Source organism: Balaenoptera musculus, chromosome 10, assembly GCF_009873245.2.
Source record: "Balaenoptera musculus isolate JJ_BM4_2016_0621 chromosome 10, mBalMus1.pri.v3, whole genome shotgun sequence".
Classification (NCBI taxonomy): Eukaryota; Metazoa; Chordata; class Mammalia; order Artiodactyla; family Balaenopteridae; genus Balaenoptera; species Balaenoptera musculus.
Genome location: NC_045794.1, coordinates 51,844,903 through 51,863,115, shown reverse-complemented (window position 1 = coordinate 51,863,115; position 18,213 = coordinate 51,844,903). Strand labels below are relative to the sequence as shown.

The 18,213-nt window shown below is 44.0% G+C and overlaps 1 protein-coding gene across 1 annotated transcript in view; it reads right to left on the bottom strand.

Annotated features, from left to right (window-relative positions):
* Nucleotides 1–16,986, bottom strand: part of RASSF3 (Ras association domain family member 3) — a 74,706-nt gene extending 57,720 nt beyond the window's left edge. Inside the window, exon 1 of the mRNA XM_036866818.1 lies at nucleotides 16,482–16,986. Coding sequence (XP_036722713.1) covers nucleotides 16,482–16,592 — 111 coding nt within the window. The 5' untranslated portion in view covers nucleotides 16,593–16,986. The remainder of the gene's footprint in view (nucleotides 1–16,481) is intronic.
* Between the last annotated feature and the right edge of the window lie 1,227 nt (nucleotides 16,987–18,213).

Genomic DNA, 18,213 nt, shown 5'->3' with positions numbered 1-18,213 from the left:
GTTGTCCAGTGGTTAGGACTCCATGATTTCACTGCTGAGGGCCCGAGTTCAATCCCTGTTCAATCCCTGGTCGGGGAACTAAGATCCCACAAGACCCCCGGCACAGCCAAAAACAAACAAACAAACAAAAAAACCCACTTCTCTGGAAAGACAATGCCTCAGTAAGGAACCAAGTTAATCATCACATTCATGAAATCATTCGACATGGTCTCTATGAAGCAAAAGTCCCTAGCCCTCAAGAATTTTCACTGTCACAACAGCAATACTTAAATACACGTGTAGCAATCAGAGGACAAGAGATTGTAAGAAACGAGTCTTCAACTGGGTATTTTTGGATCAGTGAATGGAGAGGCTGCTTAAGGCACTCAACACAGAGTGTGGGCAAGAGAAGCCTCTAGAAGTCTGGCATTTGGCTATGTTGTATTAGACAATAGACGCTGACATTTCATAATAGGATTTAACTTGCTAAAAGAAGTTTTCCAGGAACATTTACCCGGCAAGGGTATGTGCAGTTGGAATAAAGGAGACGCTAGAAACAAAAAAAATTAGATTTTCCAGAGGAAATGAATACAGTTCCTCACTCCCAAATGTTGCACCAGCCCACAAGCACACATGCTTAATGAGCACAGTGGCTCCTGTCCTAGCATTCTCAGCAAGCAGATGACTCTCATACACTCATCCTGCCCTGTCTTTGAGGAATGTGGCACTCCTGGTGGGCTCTTTCCTAAATAGTTCTTGACACTATATTTCTAAATCCTGCAATATAGAAGTTCAGAACAATTAACTGTTCCCTTCAACTTGCACAAAACCCATTCCTGTTGGCACTATACATGGATGAATTAAATACACCACAGAAGAGCCTCTTTGATTTTTTTTTTGGGGGGGGGAGCTACGTTGGGTCTTCGTTGCTGCGCAGGGGCTTTCTCTAGTTGCCTCGAGCGGGGGCTACTCTTCGTTGTGGTGCGATGCAGTGCGCAGGCATCTCATCGCAGTGGCTTCTCTTGTTGCGGAGCACGGGCTCTAGGCGGGCGGGCTTCAGTAGTTATGGCACACGGGCTCAGTAGTTGTGGCTCGTGGGCTCTAGAGTGCAGGCTCAGTAGTTGTGGCGCACAGGCTTAGTTCCTCCGTGGCATGGGGGGTCTTCCCGGACCAGGGCTCGAACCCATTTCCCCTGCATTGGCAGGCGGATTCTTAACCACTGCACCAGCAGGGAAGTCCCAGCCCCTTTGATTTCTTTCCCAAGATGTTCCCTCTTCAGGAAAAGAAATAATTCTACATATTCTACATTTCTCAAACGATGATTAATCAATTCACTTAAATTCAACCCTACCCAACCAGATACGACTTAAGATAGCTGTTTCCAAACTAATTCATTTGGCATCTCAATACATTTCATGGAATCCCTTTCAAGCCTTATCTGTTACTTTCCCTCCAATAAGGAATGCAGCTCTAGAATAAAGTAACTATTTGTCACAGAACTGGACAGGTCCTTTGAGGAAGAAACTGAAGCCCAAAGCAGCTAGGTAACTCCCATAGTTACATCCACTATTTAACAAAGAGCAGGCCTAGGAGGTTTCCACATCCCCAGCCCAGCATACTTTCCATTTCACCTAAATGTCTCACTTTCACATGATAGAGAATCTATTACCATTGTTTATCATTACTACTCTTGAAACCAAAAGAAATCTGTTTCACTATGTCACCCAACTTCTTTTTCTTGATTATAATTCTGATGCAAGTCTGATCAAGTCTGATCAGTTGGTCAATCAACAAATATCAACGGCCCCTCTCCGTGCCCTGTGCCAGGCACCACACTAACAGTGAAGATACAGTGGTGATCAGGACAGATGTGGTCTGCCCTCATGAAGCTTACAGACAGGATAATCTGGAAGGCTTAAAACTAATGAAATTTACTCGGGTTCCCCTGATGCATCCAACAATGAACTAGAATGTCATCTTTTTCCAAAGCATCCGAGTGCTTCATAAACAGCACAATCCATTCATAAAGTAATTCACACTTGCGGAGATATAACTGTTCAGGTCCCCAAACACAAATCACCACTTTGCAGATACAAACAGACATACCTGAATGAGATGGGGGAATAAATTCATTTTTCAACAACTATTTGTCAAGTGTCACCTCCAATACTGATAGGCTGAGAATTTATAATCAATTTATAAAAGACAAGATATACATTAAAAACAGGAGAAAATTTTATAGTAGTCTCTAAACACACCTGTGATGCTGTCATACTTACAATTATGCAACAATTTATAATCTAGCAATACCTTCCATACGCATTTTCTCATTTAATTCCTCTATGATAGTTTCTTTTAAAGATTACCAAACTGATACTCAAGGAAGTTAAGGAACCTGCTGCAGCTCTCAGAACTGATAAATGACAGATCCAAAAGCAAGAGTCTCCCAATTCTAGATCCCTAGACTTTTCTACTGAACCACACTGTCTCAGTATAAGCGCCTACCAAATTGTTTTAAACTGATAATGCTAATACCAGTAGAAATAATATTAGTTAACATTAGTTTATTAAACATGTACTCACATGCCAGATACTGTTCCAAGTCTTTCATACGAATTGATGATATTACTTGTAAGAGTACATCAGCAATACTACAGCTCAGTCAAATTAGAGGTTTTTAAAGTGATTAAAATTCTTCACAACGGCATTCAGAATTAATCTAAAGCCGGTTTCAGACAACCAATTTATTGTAAGAAACACACAAGCAAAGGGAGGGGAGGCTGGGGGCAGAAAAGGAATAGCAAACCCCAGGAGGCTCACATGGCCGAAAGGAAGAGGTTTCCCACCGGATTCCAACACTCGGACCACTTCCACAGAGCATAAGTGACCTCTGAAGAGTTAGCCACACAGGTCACATGACTCACTGAGCTTCTTTCATGCCTGCATTCAAATTTTGCATAAGCGAGCTTGTTTCCAAACTGCGGATGCGTCCAGCAACACTGAAACGCCTAAGCGAGGACACAGACACCCTGTGGGTGGGAAGCTAGCCACGCGTGTGGAACGGGTCTCCACGGCACCGCAGCATCTGCCCTGCAGCACGTTACAAAGCTCACATCAATCACCTCATTTGATTCGACCCTATGAAAACCAGAAACAAGACAGTGACTAAGTCCCTAAACAATGAAGCACAAGGCGATTTAGACCTTCGGAAGGAAAAAGGAAAGCCCCCAGGAAGAAGCGTAATTTGTCACCCGGTCAAGCCAGCAGCCTCGAGCAAAACAGCAGCTAAAATCCTGCAACTCAGAGGCAGATCAGACAGGGAGAACAGAGGAAGTTGACAAGAAAAAAGCTTTCGTACAGTGTGTTAACTTTTTCATAAAGGCTTGGGCAAAAGAACCCCACTTCCATATGCCTGCTCATTCTCTTTCCACTGGGGTGGCTTGCTTTAAAGGAGAAAAGAAGAGGGTGAAGACTTGGATAGGTGGCCTCAGGCTTGGTCAGGAGGAATCAGCCCTTTACCAGAAAACAAAGGCACCACAGTGATACAGAAGGGGGGGGAAAAAAAGAAAAGAAAAAGAAAATTAAGCCTCCAGGAATGACTGAAGCGCCTTCCTGATCAATTACACTGAGATTCCCAATTCATTTTGGTCCGTAAAGTCAGAGACACAATCTAATTGCCTGCTGTCTTTCATTCTTTGGCTAGGTTATTAGGTTCACTTCAAATCTCTCAACCACTGTCAGTTCTCCATTCAACCTAGTACACTCAAACCTAGTACATGATTATATACAGTAGAACCTTTTACAAATAATAATGGCTAATATTAATTACTGCTTATTATGTGCCAGGCATGCTACTACTTCACAGATGAAGAAACTGAGGCTTAAAGAGGTGCAATGACTTGCCCAAGACAACACAGCTAGCAAAGATTTAACTCAGGCTGCCTCACACGACTGCTTGCAATCAGTCAAACAAGAACACACCACCCGGGACCTTCCTGGTTGCGCAGTGGTTAAGAATCCGCCTGTCAATGCAGGGGACATGGGTTCAAGCCCTGGTCCGGGAAGATCCCACATGCCACGGAGCAACTAAGCCCGTGCGCCACAACTACTGAGCCTGTGCTCTAGACCCTGTGAGCCACAACTACTGAGCCCGTGTGCCACAACTACTGAAGCCTGCGCACTCTAGGGCCCGTGCTCTGCAACAAGAGAAGCCACCACAGTGAGAAGCCTGCGCGCCGCAACGAAGAGTAGCCCCTGCTCGCCGCAACTAGAGAAAGCCCACGTGCAGCAACAAAGACCCAATGCAGCCAAAAATAAATTAAAATTTTTTAAAAAAACGAACACACCACCCTTTTAGCCTGTAACAAAATCCAGTTCCCCCTTTTTTTTTATAGTAATAGCCTCACCTAAAAAGAACAAAATACATTTTATTTTTTCTTCTTATAAAGATTGATTTTTTTAAATTGAAGTACAGTTGATGTACAATATATAAGTTACAGGTGTACAATACAGTGATTCACAATTTTTAAAGGTTATACTCCATTTATAGTTATTATAAAATAGTAGCTATATTCCCTATTTTGTACAATACACCCTTGTAGCTTATTTTATTCGTAATAGTTGTACCTCTTTACTCCCTACCCCTATTTTGCCCCTCCCCGCTAAGATCCATTTTAATGAAAACTGCACAGGAACTAGTGCAGTGAGAATGGATCTCAAGTTGATTTGCTGATATTGGTGCTAGGTTTGCCTTTTTGAAAGGTACTCCTTCTTCTACAGGACCTACCTCCAAATCCTCTCCACTGAATGGCAGGAATAATTATGCTTTGGGTACGGTTCACAGGACCAATTTCCTCTAGCCGAGACCCACGGTACAGCCGAGGATCCAACCGCACACCTCAGCACAGCAGAACCACCACACTCATGCCAGCCAACTGCACTGCGTGCCCACCCCAGACCATTAGGAAAAGCAAGAAAGGAATTCCCAAACCTCAGACAGATCTGAAACTGCGGCAGTACTTCCCCCCAAAGGAAAACAGGCAAGAAAAAGCAATCCACAAGCGTGTTTAAACAAACAGAAACAGGCCTTAAACATACAAAAGTAATATTGTTTCTTTAAGCCACCTACATAATATTTATATTTTCCCATAGCTGGGAAATCACTGACTACAGTCAAGCAACCCCTGAATTCACCTTTGCCGTGCCATTAAACCTGGACCTGCGTAAACCAATAAAACTTCTGCTTTGTTTCTCATCTCAAAGCTCCACTGAAATTAGAGTCCAAATAAACCAAATGAACCTTAATTCCCCTGGAAAGCTCCTTTAACTGTAAAAAATCATGGAATGTTAAACTTCATTTTAGTATTGGTATTTTTTTTCTCCTATGTAATGCACCTAGCTATGTTTTCCATTTTCATAAAAATGTTTTGGTTTTTGTTTCACTGTTTAAGAACTGTATCAGACACACAAATTTCTATGACTTAAATGGCAAAATACCAAAACAAAATATTCCTCAAAACAAGCATCTGCAGGAAATTTTCAGGGTAAATTTGAGTTGTCTAAGAATATGAGGATTAAGGAGGGTTCATAATCTATCTAAAGTCAGAAATAACTCTTCACATCCTTTTAAAAGATTCACTTAATTAAAATATTCTGAAAGAAGGAAAAAATTAAATGAGACCAAACTAGCGGTTAATCAGATTATAACACATTAAGCCACAATTTCGGACACAGGTGAACCTTAACGCAGACTGTGGGGACAGATTCCATCTAATTGCAATTTCTCAACCACAAACAATAAGCTCACAGGTAAACAGTATAAAAATTCTCTTTTGTAGGTGGGATTTTTACTAGTTTGTCCTAAACTTTTTTCAGTTCCCAGTATATTTACAAGAGAGCTTAGATTCCTCAAAATTCTACCATAGTGGTTGGAAAACTGATGCTAAATTTATTGAAATTCAAAGATGAGCAGGCACTCCCAGTCACCCTTTTTCACGTGGTTAGCAAAAGACACATCATCCAGCTCCCCACCCTCAATATTCCACAGTGTATTCACAGGATGCTGATGCTGTCTTAGCAATGCCTTTCCTGTGCTGTAATTATAGGAGTTAAAAAAGTATTTTGCTCTGAGTTTCAGTGATGTCAGCCTGAAACACATTCTAAAGTATTTCCAAAGGCCAGAACATGCAACCACCCTTTGGTACAAACAAAGTCAAAAATAACCTTTAGTTCAGCTGACCACAAAAAAGGGGAAGCATCTACCCAGCTAAATAGGCATGAGACTCAAAGACCGGTGTTCTCAAGATTTCCACCTACCTAACATATGGTCAAAAGCCATGAACATTGCTCACACCAAGAGGAAGACCCACTCAGAAGTACAAAAAAAATTAAATTCACCGTTGTTTTTTGGTTTTTGGTTTTTTTTGGCCGCACTGCGCAGCATGTGGGATCTTTAGTTCCCCAACCAGTGACTGAACACCCTGCAGTGATGCGGTGGAAGCATGGAATCTTAACCACTGGGCTGTCAAGGAAGTCCCTAAATTCACTGTTAATTAAAGGAATGCAGTAACAATGAGGTGTCTTTACGAAGTTTTTCCTCTTTCTTAATGACTACATCCAGTGGAGCTGAGGGTGCAGTGAAACCAGATAAAAATACAGTCTTAAATTGACAATAAATAACTAGAGCCATAAAATGGTTACACCCTCATGCTCAGTATATTCTATTCTGTACATCTACCCTAAAAGAAAACAATCCAGGACTTCCCTGGTGGTGCAGTGGTTAAGAATCCCCCTGCCAGTGCAGGGGATACGGGTTCAATCCCTGGTCTGGGAAGATCCCACATGCCGTGGAACAACTAAGTCCATGCACCACAACTACTGAGCCTGCGCTCTAGGGCCCACGAGCCACAACTACTGAGACCGTGGGCCGCAACTACTGAAGCCCACGTGCCTAGAGCCCGTGCTCCACAAGAGAAGCCACTGCAATGAGAAGCCCGCACACCACTACGAAGAGTAGCCCCCGCTCGCTGCAACTAGAGAAAGCATGCGCGCAGCAATGAAGACCCAACATAGCCAAAAAAAAATTAAAAATTAAAAATTTTTAAAAAATAGAAAAAAATCCATAAATGGTAAAGGTTTCTTGCTCTTGTTCACTACAGTGTTATTAGCAAAATTAGAAACATCCATGTTTTCCCTTATTTCAGGAATAACAGGCTACTCAGTAAAATACAATGTAGACATCAAAATGATAGCTGAAATCATGCAGCAATATCTCATAATTCTAAGTTTAAATAGCAGGATTCAAATCTATGAGTATAATTTTCCTCAAAAAATTAAAAACTAGAATTATCATATGACTCAGCAATGTCACTTCTGGGTATATACCTGAAATAATTGAAACCAGGGTCTCTAAGAGATATCTGTACACTCATGTTCACAACAGCAATATTCACAATAGCCAGAAGGTGGAAGCAGCCCAAATGTCCATCGACTGATTAATGGATAAACAAAATGAGGTACATATATATATAAAATGGAACATGATTCAGACTTGAAGGAAATTCTGGCACATGGATGAACCTTAAGGACCTTATGCTAAATGAAACAAGCCAGTCACAAAAAGACGAATACTGTTATGATACCACTTATGAGAGACACACAGAAACAAAAAGTAGAATGCTGGTTGCCAGGAGCTGGCCAGGAGGAGAAAAGGGGAATTGTAGTTTAATGAGGACAGAGTTTCAGTTTCCAAGATGAAAAAGTTCTGGCAACTGGATACACAGCAATGTAAATGTGCTTAACACTACTGAACACTTAAAAATGGTTTAGATGGCAAATTTTGTTACCTGTACTAAACCACAATTTTTATTTTTATTTTCTTGTCCATGCCACCGCAGCTTGTGGGATCTTAGTTCCCTGACCAGGGATCGAACCTGGGTCCTCCGCAGTAAAAGCGCAGAGTCCTGACCACTGGACGGCAAGGGAATTACCAAACCACAATTTAAAGAAATGATAGTACAGTATGATTATATACGTGCAAAACAGAAAAATGAAAAAACCTAGAAAACAATTGTACAAAATAATATTTATATATAAATAATATCTGTGATGTGCTTTTTATAGCACTGTTAACAAAATTTAAGGGGCTCCCCTGGTGGCGCAGTGGTTAAGAATCCGCCTGTCAATGCAGGGGACACGGGTTCGGGCCCTGGTCCAGGAAGATCCCACATGCCGTGGAGCAACTAAGCCCGTGCCCCACTACTACTGAGCCTGTGCTCTGGAGCCCTCGAGCCGCAACTACTAAAGCCCGTGCCTAGAGCCCGTGCTCCGCAACAAGAGAAGCCACCGCAATGAGAAGACCGCGCCCCACAACAAAGAGTAGCCCCTGCTCGCCGCAACTAAAGAAAGCCGCGCACAGCAAGGAAGTACCAAAGCAGCCAAAAATTAATTAATTAATTAACAAAAAATAAAATAAAATTTAAGAACATATTGCTCTAGCTATTCATAAAATCTTAAAATCTTTCCAGTACAAATGGCATGCATATGAGAAATTACTCATTTTTTCAGCATATACAAAACAAACATGGAGCCAAATTTTGAACTCAGATCTTGCTCTTTACCATGGATAAGAGTTGATCTCACTAAACGGCATGAGAGCAGGTTTCAGTCTGGTTTGTTCACTGAATCCCTAGCACAGTCTAGGCCATTGTGAATATTCAATAAACACTTGGGAAATGAATTTAGGAAACTCCTTTCACAGTCCACACACACACACACACACACACACACACACACTCTCTGCCCAACCTGCATTAATTTCATGAAAACACTTTGCTGCTTACATTCTAAATCTTTTAAATCCAAGATCTTCTAAATCTATTCTTCTGGTCTCCAATTCCCCAACTCATCCTTTTTCCTTTTATTATCTCACTTTGTTTAGTATCTGGCAAAAGAACTGAGTGTCGCAATATATAATTGGTAAATTATCTTAGCTGATGGAATCATGTAGCAGCAGTGAGCAATTAGTCTATAAAATGCAGATTACTCTGGCTGTTTTAATACTCTATGAAAGAATAAGCCCTCTCCTCTGTACACTGAAGGCACAGTTGCAGCTAGAATGCCATTAGGATGGTTTTATCCTATCAGCTCACAAGTGAAAAAAAGGGAAGTCCCCCCACACGAAAGTTTCACAATCTCAAAATGCTTATATGTGTGACCCAAGCTAGGCTGAGAAGAAACTATACCAAACAGCAAACAGCAAGTTCCTCTTCACAAAGAAAAATCTTCCCAGTGGGCCTGGCTGGTACCACATCCATTCATCTGCAGCCATCTAAAAGACAGAGATTCATACCCCTGGCAAGAGTTAGCGCAAACAGCATTGTCCAACAGAGATATAACGCAAGCCACTAACTTGAAATTTTCCAATAGCCATGGTAAAAATTAAACAGGTAAAAATTAATTTTATTTGACTCAATATATCCCAAGTATTATTTCAACATGTAACCAATATTAAAAAATTATTCTGGTATATTTTATATTCTCTTTCCTTTGTCTTGGAAATCCAGTATGTATTTCAGACTCACAGCCTCTCTCAAATCAGGCGAGCCACATTTCAAGTGCTCAACAGCCATATGTAGCTAATAACTACCCTATGTGGGCAGCGCAGTTTTAGAACGATGGCCACTTCTATTTTGTGACATTTTTACATTTATTTCACATTTTAATCTTTTTTATGAGCTCTGACATCTCTTTCCTAGTGTGTATCTGGGCCCTCTCCATTAAAAATATGTATATAGCAAGTAAACAAAAACCATTTCACCTAGCCACTGAGAGGCAAACCAGAACTAACTATAGGATGATTATGTTTCTGCTGGAACACAATCATCTACAAGTTTAGGACAGATGTCAGCAGAGAAATGTGGCTTGTTTTACAGGGGTACACATCTCAGCCAACGTTTCCATCTAAATAGATGTAATAGCTTTACCAGACTTTGCACAATAGGGGTGGTTCCTGAAAAACTGTAAACAGTTAAAAGGTCCCTTTTACTAAAGGAGCTAGCTCTTTAAAGAAAAATGAGAGATGCTTTAATTTGTGTATTTGATAAGCTTTTTAAAAATTACTAAATGAGGCTAGGGACATTATTTTTTCACTGCTCTGTCCCCAGAGCCAGATTTGGGGGTGGGAGGGGGAGATGCAGATCCTCCTTACACGTCACCTTCTCAGAGAAGTCTTCCTGAATCAGCAATCCGAGTACACACCCCTCCCCTCAGCCTTCTACTCTTTCCATTCATAGCAAAAATAAACTGTTTGCAAAAATAAACTCAACTGTTGCATGAATGAATGAATGGCTTTCTTAAAATAAGGGAAAAAACAGAGTTATATCTAAACTAGAAGTAACAGATATACCAATATCATCCTTTTTTAAATGGCTAAGATACTGTGGAGGCTTATGGTCTAGTTGGGAGGGGGGGAAACTGTGTACATTTGTGTATAAAGGAAAACTCACAGTACCAAGTACTGGGACTTCCAACCAAAATGATGAGTAGGCTTCCATTCATTCAATCGTCTACTAACTGCCGGGTATTTATTTTAGACCCTGGGTAAACGTGCTAGTCTCTGTCCTAAACAAAATATAATAACAAATTATAATTTTTGCTATGAAGGGAAAGAGCAGAGGACTTTAAGAGGGAAGGGTGCCTACTTCGGATTGGTGGTTCAGGAAGACTTCTCTGGGAAGGTGACATGTAAGCTGACAAGGGAAGAGGAACTAAGGGAAGCAATTCCAGGCCCAGGTTCTGTGATGGGGAATAACTTGGATACTGAAGGCAACTGAAGAAGGCTTAATAAGACTAGGGTCCTGGGACTTCCCTGGTGGCACAGTGGTTAAGAATCCACCTGCCAATGCAGGGGACACGGGTTTGAGCCCTGGTCCGGAAGGATCCCACATGCCGTGGAGCAACAAATCCCATGCGCCACAACTACTGAAGCCCGTGCGCCTAGAGCCCGTGCTCCTCAACAAGAGAAGCCACTTCAATGAGAAGCCCGTGCACCGCAACGAAGAGTAGCCTCTGCTCGCCACTAGAGAAAGCCCACGCGCAGTAAAGAAGACCCAACACAGCCAAAAATAAAATAAATAAATAAATTAATTAAAAAAAAAAAAAGACTAGGGTCCTAGTTACAGGCTGTTATTTAAAAGTTGCTGCATCAGAGAGCGAACAATAAGCTGAGCCTTGTTATATAACATATATAATATAGGCAATACTTGCTGAGCCAGAATAAAACCTCCTACAAGGCAACATATGTATCAGCTCTTCAATGAGACAAGGATGCAAACGGGCCAAGTTAGCAAAGATGTACCTTTGCAAGCATATATCTTATAATATCTAATGTTGTCTTTCACCATCCCTTCCAAAGAGGGGTCTGGCTAGCTAATGACCCTGGGACAAATGGGAAGCGAAAAACAAGCCTCGAACTGGGGCTTCTATCAAAAGGCAGATATTTATGTGGGAAGCTGGGAGTAAGCAAGAACTGATGTTCCGGGCTAGAAGCGGGTGATCAGGCCACACTAGAAAGCATTCGGTCAGCCTCATTTTTTTGTCCCAGAAGATGAATGTTTACAGTATGACATGCACTGACTGCCAAAGGAAGTCTAAAAAGAATAACCACATTATTGGATATTTTTAGCTTTTCTTTTCGTAAATGTTTTGTGTCACTGCTTTCCAAATTAATTCCAAATCTTGCAAGTTAGCCAGAAGAAGAAATGAGGTAGAGAGAGTGTATTGTTCATGTATGCGGGTATATAAGATTGGTGACTAACTTCCTTTTGCAATTCAGTTAAAGGAATGTGCCTCTGTGAGTCCTGCTCACACAAACACAAAATTCCAATGGATTAATACTGTGCAAGAACAGAATATATCGGACACGGCAACAAAACATGCACACAACTGTGCACCCGGCAAAACTGACTGCTGGGAATGTTTATATTCAGTAATATAGAGATTCAATGTTAGTATAAAAAGTTTAACCGAAATACCTTTAATGTTATAAACCATGGTTCTTTGCATCCCCACCTCCCGCAGTCTATCACCAAAACTTCCAATGGAAACACTGAATAAAACAGTGCAACTCATTACTGTTGATTCTAGCAATAAGACACAGAACCAGAGAACCACAAAACCATTTAAATTATAATAAGGAAAAAAACCCAGAGGCCTGTTATGAGGCCTGTTATGTGGAGTCTCACAGGCTTGCCTTATTAAACCATTAAACCATTCTTCAGTTTAACGTTTTTAAAAGCGTGGATGGTTCAGAAGACAATTTCAAGTTCTTCAAGACTTCTTGACTATTCTACTTCTAAAGCGAATATAGTATCATGTCTTATTCCTATTATCTACACAAGGCTCAAGCCTTAGCTTACAGTAAAAGCAGAATAAGACATGCTGACAGATTATATTAATAATTTTAGTCCATTTCTTATTTATTTATTTTATTTATTTATGGCTGCGTTGGGTCTTCGTTGCTCTGGGCGGACTTTCTCTAGTTGCAGAGAGCGGGGGCTACTCTCTCATTGCTGTGCGCGGGCTTCTCATTGCGGTGGCTTCTCTAGCTGCAGAGCACGGGCTCTAGGTGCGCAGGCTTCAGTAGTTGTGGCGTGCAGGCTTCAGTAGTTGTGGCACGCAGGCTCAGTAGTTGTGGTTCACAGACTCTAGAGCGCAGGCTCAGTAGTTGTGGCACACGGGCTTAGCTGCCCCGTGGCATGGGGGATCTTCCTGGACCAGGGCTCGAACCAGTGTCCCCTGCACTGGCAGGCGGATTCTTAACCACTGTGCCACCAGGGAAGTCCAACAATTTTAGTCCATTTCTACTCTTGGAAGCCTGAATGTGTAGAAAAGGAAAATTATGGTAACAGACTGTTGACATTCTTGGTTCTGCATGAAACAAAACGGTGAATTCAAAAGTATGAATTATGAACACTGTAATGAAGATATATGAATGACACCTATCAGGTGTCAAAATTTTAAGAAACTCCTAAATTACAGATGTCCATTTTGCAAAAGGAAAATGGAATATTAAAATTATTTTGGGGACTTCCCTGGCGGTCCAGTGGTTAAGACTCAGCACTTCCACTGCAGGGGGTGCAGGTTCGATCCCTGGTCAGGGAACCAAGATCTCGCATGCCGCATGGTGCGGCCAAAAATAAAAAAACAAACTAACAAAAATTATTTTTATAGCCAAGAAGCAGCAAAAAGGAGACCAGAATTTGAGTCAGGAAAACGAGTTCTGCCTTTCCCCCACCTAAATGGAGGTCTTTGGTGAACCACTTAACAAGGCCTAACCTTTCATTAGGTTAATGCTCAGAGGATTCTTGGAAGAATCATGAGACAGGGTACATTGAAAACCCATAAAGAGCCAACAATTATCAAACCAGGAAAGAATTCATTCATTTCAACTAATATTCACTGATGGAGGCCCTGGGGATACAGCAGTAAGCATGACATTCAAACTACCACCAAAAGGGCACACATGTTCATCCCCTCTATATTTTTCAGACCGGTTTTTAAGCCTTTTCCTTTTTTTTTTTTTTTTTTTTCTTTCTTAAAGAGGGCACCAATATAAAATAAGAAAGAAAATAACATTTTTGTTATTCTTGGAGAAAGAAAGAAGTTGGGCTATGTTCCTTTGCCTGGCAAGAGAAGAAAGAAATTTCTCAACCTCCTTCCCCCTTTCTCCCCATCCTGCTTTTACCACAAACAATTTGCTTTCCCTGGATATTTTCAAGAGTTCTAGAAACCATATTTTCCTGGCTTTTCCACCAGGTGGTATAGCACCAAAAAACTCACTATTATCAATAATAGATCCTTCTGACAACATTTCTCTTTCCACCTCTCTGAAGAAAAGATAAACTTCACTTCTACACCATATGTCAGAAGTGCCTACCTAATTCTTACAATCACCAGCGTAAAAAATGAAAAAAGGCTTATCTAACCTTCGGTAAAAGAAATATTCTGTATTAAGAGTGTCTTGCTTTAAATTTATGATGTTTTACTTCCTTAACTCACAAATCTTATCAGGAATTTAACAGATTCACTCTTTAAATAAACCCAAATGCCCACAAAAATTCAATTAGAACACCTTCTGTAACTGGCAAATAAGTCCTCTAACTCAGCACCCTGTATGTGTTATGTTAGAAGGGGAAATACACAGGCAATAAACTTTCAGAATATACTTTGAAGCTCTTTAAGCAAAGGTCTAGGTCTTACTGTCCTGATTTTCAGCACAATCTTCAAAATACATATTGATGTCAGACCAATTCTAAACGCTAAATAAGTAACATTAAATGAGTATAATATATAGATACTAGATGAATATTACATAAGTTAATGAGTATAACATAGAAACACTGTGTGTGTATAAACCCAGAAAAAAATATTTTTACTTTTAAAGCACTAAAGCATTTTCATACAAGTTCAACATGGATACTTTGGTCCTTGTCAAGGAGCATCTCACACCTGGAGAATTCAAGACCAGCTAGTTTTTTGGAGATACTAGTCACCTCCGGAATAGACTTCAAACTACCACAACCATCTCTGACAATCTCTATTCCAAGTGTCAAATGGTGACAGCAAGAAAGTAGAGAAAGGAAAGAAAGGGGAGGTCAAGAAAGAAAGAGAAAAGCAAAGTGAAAAAAGCACAAGGAAATGCAATCCTTCTATGAATGACTGGAGGGTGGGTATTTCTGACTTCGAAACCTCACAGCAAATTCATGTCCTTAAAATACACTCCACTAAAAATAAGATTTCACTTGCTATGGGCTGAATGTTTTGCCCCACCCCTGCCCAGTTCACATGATGAAGCCCTAATGTGACAGGATTTGGGATGCAGGGCCTTTGGGAGGTAACCAGGTCTTGAGGGTGCCCCCCACACAATGGGGTGAGTGTCCTCTTAAGCGGGAAAGAGGCAGCCCTTTCTCCGGGTGAGGACACTGCCAGAAGTCGGCTGTCTGCAAGCCAGGAAGGGGCCCTCATCAGAACCCGACATGCTGGCACCCAGATCTCAGACTTCGAGCCTCTAGAACTGTCAGAAACACATACTTGTTGAAGTCACCTAGCTTGCGGCATTCGTTACAGCAGCCTCAGGTTAAAGTGACCGGTAAATAGTATGGCCTTAAGGCTTAGAAACAATAAAGAACGGAGACCTACTGAACCAGAACTTCACTTGGGGCTACCTGCTACTGAATAAGGGTACCCGACTTCACTCTTGCCCTTCCCTCTCCCCTCTCCCCCCTACTTCTGGTTTGGAAGTTGAGAGGTTCAAAAAACTTCCGAATCGTAACAAGAAATTTGACCTCATAAAGTGGTTAAATAAACTTAAAAAGTCTGGCAAGGAAACCCTGACACATTACTCCGTCCTCACCCCTCCCAGAAGGCATCACCCGGCCTGAACGATTTTCCTTGCTTCTAGTCTCCAGAACTAATAAGTCTGATGGCGATGTCTGGAGCGTGCCTACTGTTTTTTAAGAGCAACCAATTTGTTCCGGTCCAGCCTTCTCTCATCTGATACGAGCACGTCTGGGTTGGCAGGGCTTCCTTGGTGTGGCTCCCAGGGCCAGCAGGCCGCGGGGTTCAAGCGCCCGACTTCAAAGTCTGCCCAAGTGTCCTGTTTCGGGGTAACCTCCCTGAAAGACACTGTCACGGTCGGTGAAACCGGCCCAAGTACTCTTCCCATCTTCTCCCAAGTCATGCTTCCCATGGCACGCTTCCTCCAAAAAAGGAAGAAACCGGCCGAAGGCTCAGCTCTCGCCGGCCGATCCTACCTAGCACCGGAACTTGTTTGCAAAACATTCGAGGCACCTATACAATTAACTTTACTGGAAACGCACAATCTTGACTCCCGCTACCAAGATTTAATGAACGCCTGCTCTGGTCAGGCCAGGCGTTCCTCTCAGCGCTCCCCCACCGATCCCGCCACGAGAGGCGCCTGGACCGGGAAGGTAGGGGAGGCCAGGTCCCCACGTCCACTCCTGGCTGTTACACGGCCCCGAAGCCACTCCAGGGGCCACAGGCCAGGGAACGGACTAATAGTGGGGGCCGGCGTGAGGCCCGCGAGGGGGCGAAGGACGTCCCCAGGCGCAGGGGAAAAGCGGGGAGTGGCCGGCGGACACCTCCTGGCTCTCAGAACTGCCCCCCAGCCGCCGGCCGCCGGAGGCAGAGCAACAGAGGCCATCTGGCGCGGCAGGCGGGAGCGGGACCTCCGCCTCCCCGCCCTCCCTCCGGCTTCCCTCCCCAGGGCGCCCCGCGCACGCCCGCACGCACAAGCTCAAGGCACTACCCCGGCGTCCGGAAAGACAGAAACCCCTTCTCGGAGGCCTCCTCCTCCTCCTCCTTCCTCGCGAGCATCCCCCGCGCGCCCCGCGGAGACCCGTAGACTTGGGGGTCCCGCCGCGCCGGGACTCCCCAGGAGCGACCGAGCGCCGGCTACAGCGCCTACCGGGCACACCACTCACTTGCTGGCCGGCGCGGGGCTTGCCCTGGGGCGCTCTCCTGAAGAAGGAGGTCCTGGCGGTGAAGAAGAAGTCCTCGGCGTCCTCCTCCAGGCTGCTGTAGCCGCTGCTCATGCTGCTGGTCCCGTCGCGCGCGGGCCGCCTCCCCGGGGAGCTGGCGGCCAGGCAGGGGGTGCCGCGCCCGCCCGCCCCGCGAGGTTCCCGGCGCGCGGCCCCGAGCCGCCGGCGGGCCGTCCTGCTGCAGCTGCGCCCGCCGCTCAATTCGGCCGTCCGGGCCCCTCCTGCCGCCTCCCGGCTTCCCGGCCCGATTCTGGGCGCGGCTGGGGCCCTGAAGCTCCCTGCGACCCCGCCCCTGGGGCCCCGCCCCGAAAGGCCCGGGACGCTCCCCGCGCGGCCGCAGGTGGGGGCGGCGCAGCCGGCTTGTTCCAGGCGTGCTGCTTTTCCCTAGCAGTATATAGGGAACCCCGGGAGCCCTGCCACGATGGCTGCGTCTGTGCTCCCGGTCGCTTCCCCAGCCTCCCGGATCCTGCCAATTCCTCTGAGATCAGTCCACCCGCCCCACGCCCGGCTAGCTCGGGTTTGGGGGAGGGCCCAAGCAGAGCAGGGAAATTTCTTCGCTGTCCCCGCACTGCTCGCCCCCTCCCGGGGTCCAGCTGGTGGCAGTGGAGATTGCCCGGCCGAGGGAAAACCCCCCACCCCCGCAAGACCCTCAGGCGTCCTGCAGCCGTTTCGCCCCGTCCTGAACTCCGGCAACTCGGCCCTCCAGGAGGGTTAAAAGTTAGCTGAGACGAATGGGGAGGTAACGACTGGGTTGAGTTTATTCAAATGAAAACATCCTTTCCGGAAATTCAGTTGAGCTTCGGTCTTTCCCTCTCGCCCTTCTTTCTAGTGAGGGTTCATTCCCAGATAAGGACCGCCAAGGTCATTATGATCTTTGAGGCCACTTGGTGCGAAGGGGGGGTGAAGTAGTTCTGCAGTTCGAGTACTTATTAATTAAACGTGCTTTTTAAATGTCCCCTTCCACAATCCGCTTTAAACCTACAAGGCATGATTTCAGCGTTGGGGTGAAGGGTTCAGGGAACTCTATTCACACTCCTCAAAAAAAAAAAAAAAAAATTCCCTATTTTCTGAATCCTGTCAGCTAATCCTCTTTTAAAATGCAAATTTTTCCTCCAAGCCACCTGTGGATGTTAGTCATTTACACCTTGGTGTTATTGAATTGATTTAAATCATACTAATTTCCTTGCAGAGATACTGACCGAAAGGCTGTTTTGAAGTTTCAGCCCTGCTATAGTAAGCCGGCTTTAGGAGAGGTTTCTTAGGAGGGGAAGAGACGGGTTAGAAAACAAATTTTTCAGCCATTATAGCTAAACTTTCTTGCATTATCTCCTTTAGTCCTCAAAACAACTCTATAAGGTAGTTAGGACTATTTTATGCTCATTTTACACCTAGAGCAGCTGAGGCTTAAAGAAAGGAAGGGAGCTGTAAGGTGGCAGGGCTGGGATCATTCTGATCTGAAGAGCTTCAGATACCCTTCTAGGTCCTCTGCTTGGTCCGTGTCAGCCATGGTCGCTTGTGGACTAGCTGGGAGGGAGAGCTGGCCCAGAGATGACAAGAAGGAGAGAATTGGCTCTTGAGTCATCCTATTTCAGGCAGAAAGAAGGCTTGCATACCTGCTCTATCTTCCTTCAGGCTTACTCACATCCAGTTTGCAAAGTTGTCTATTAACCCAAGG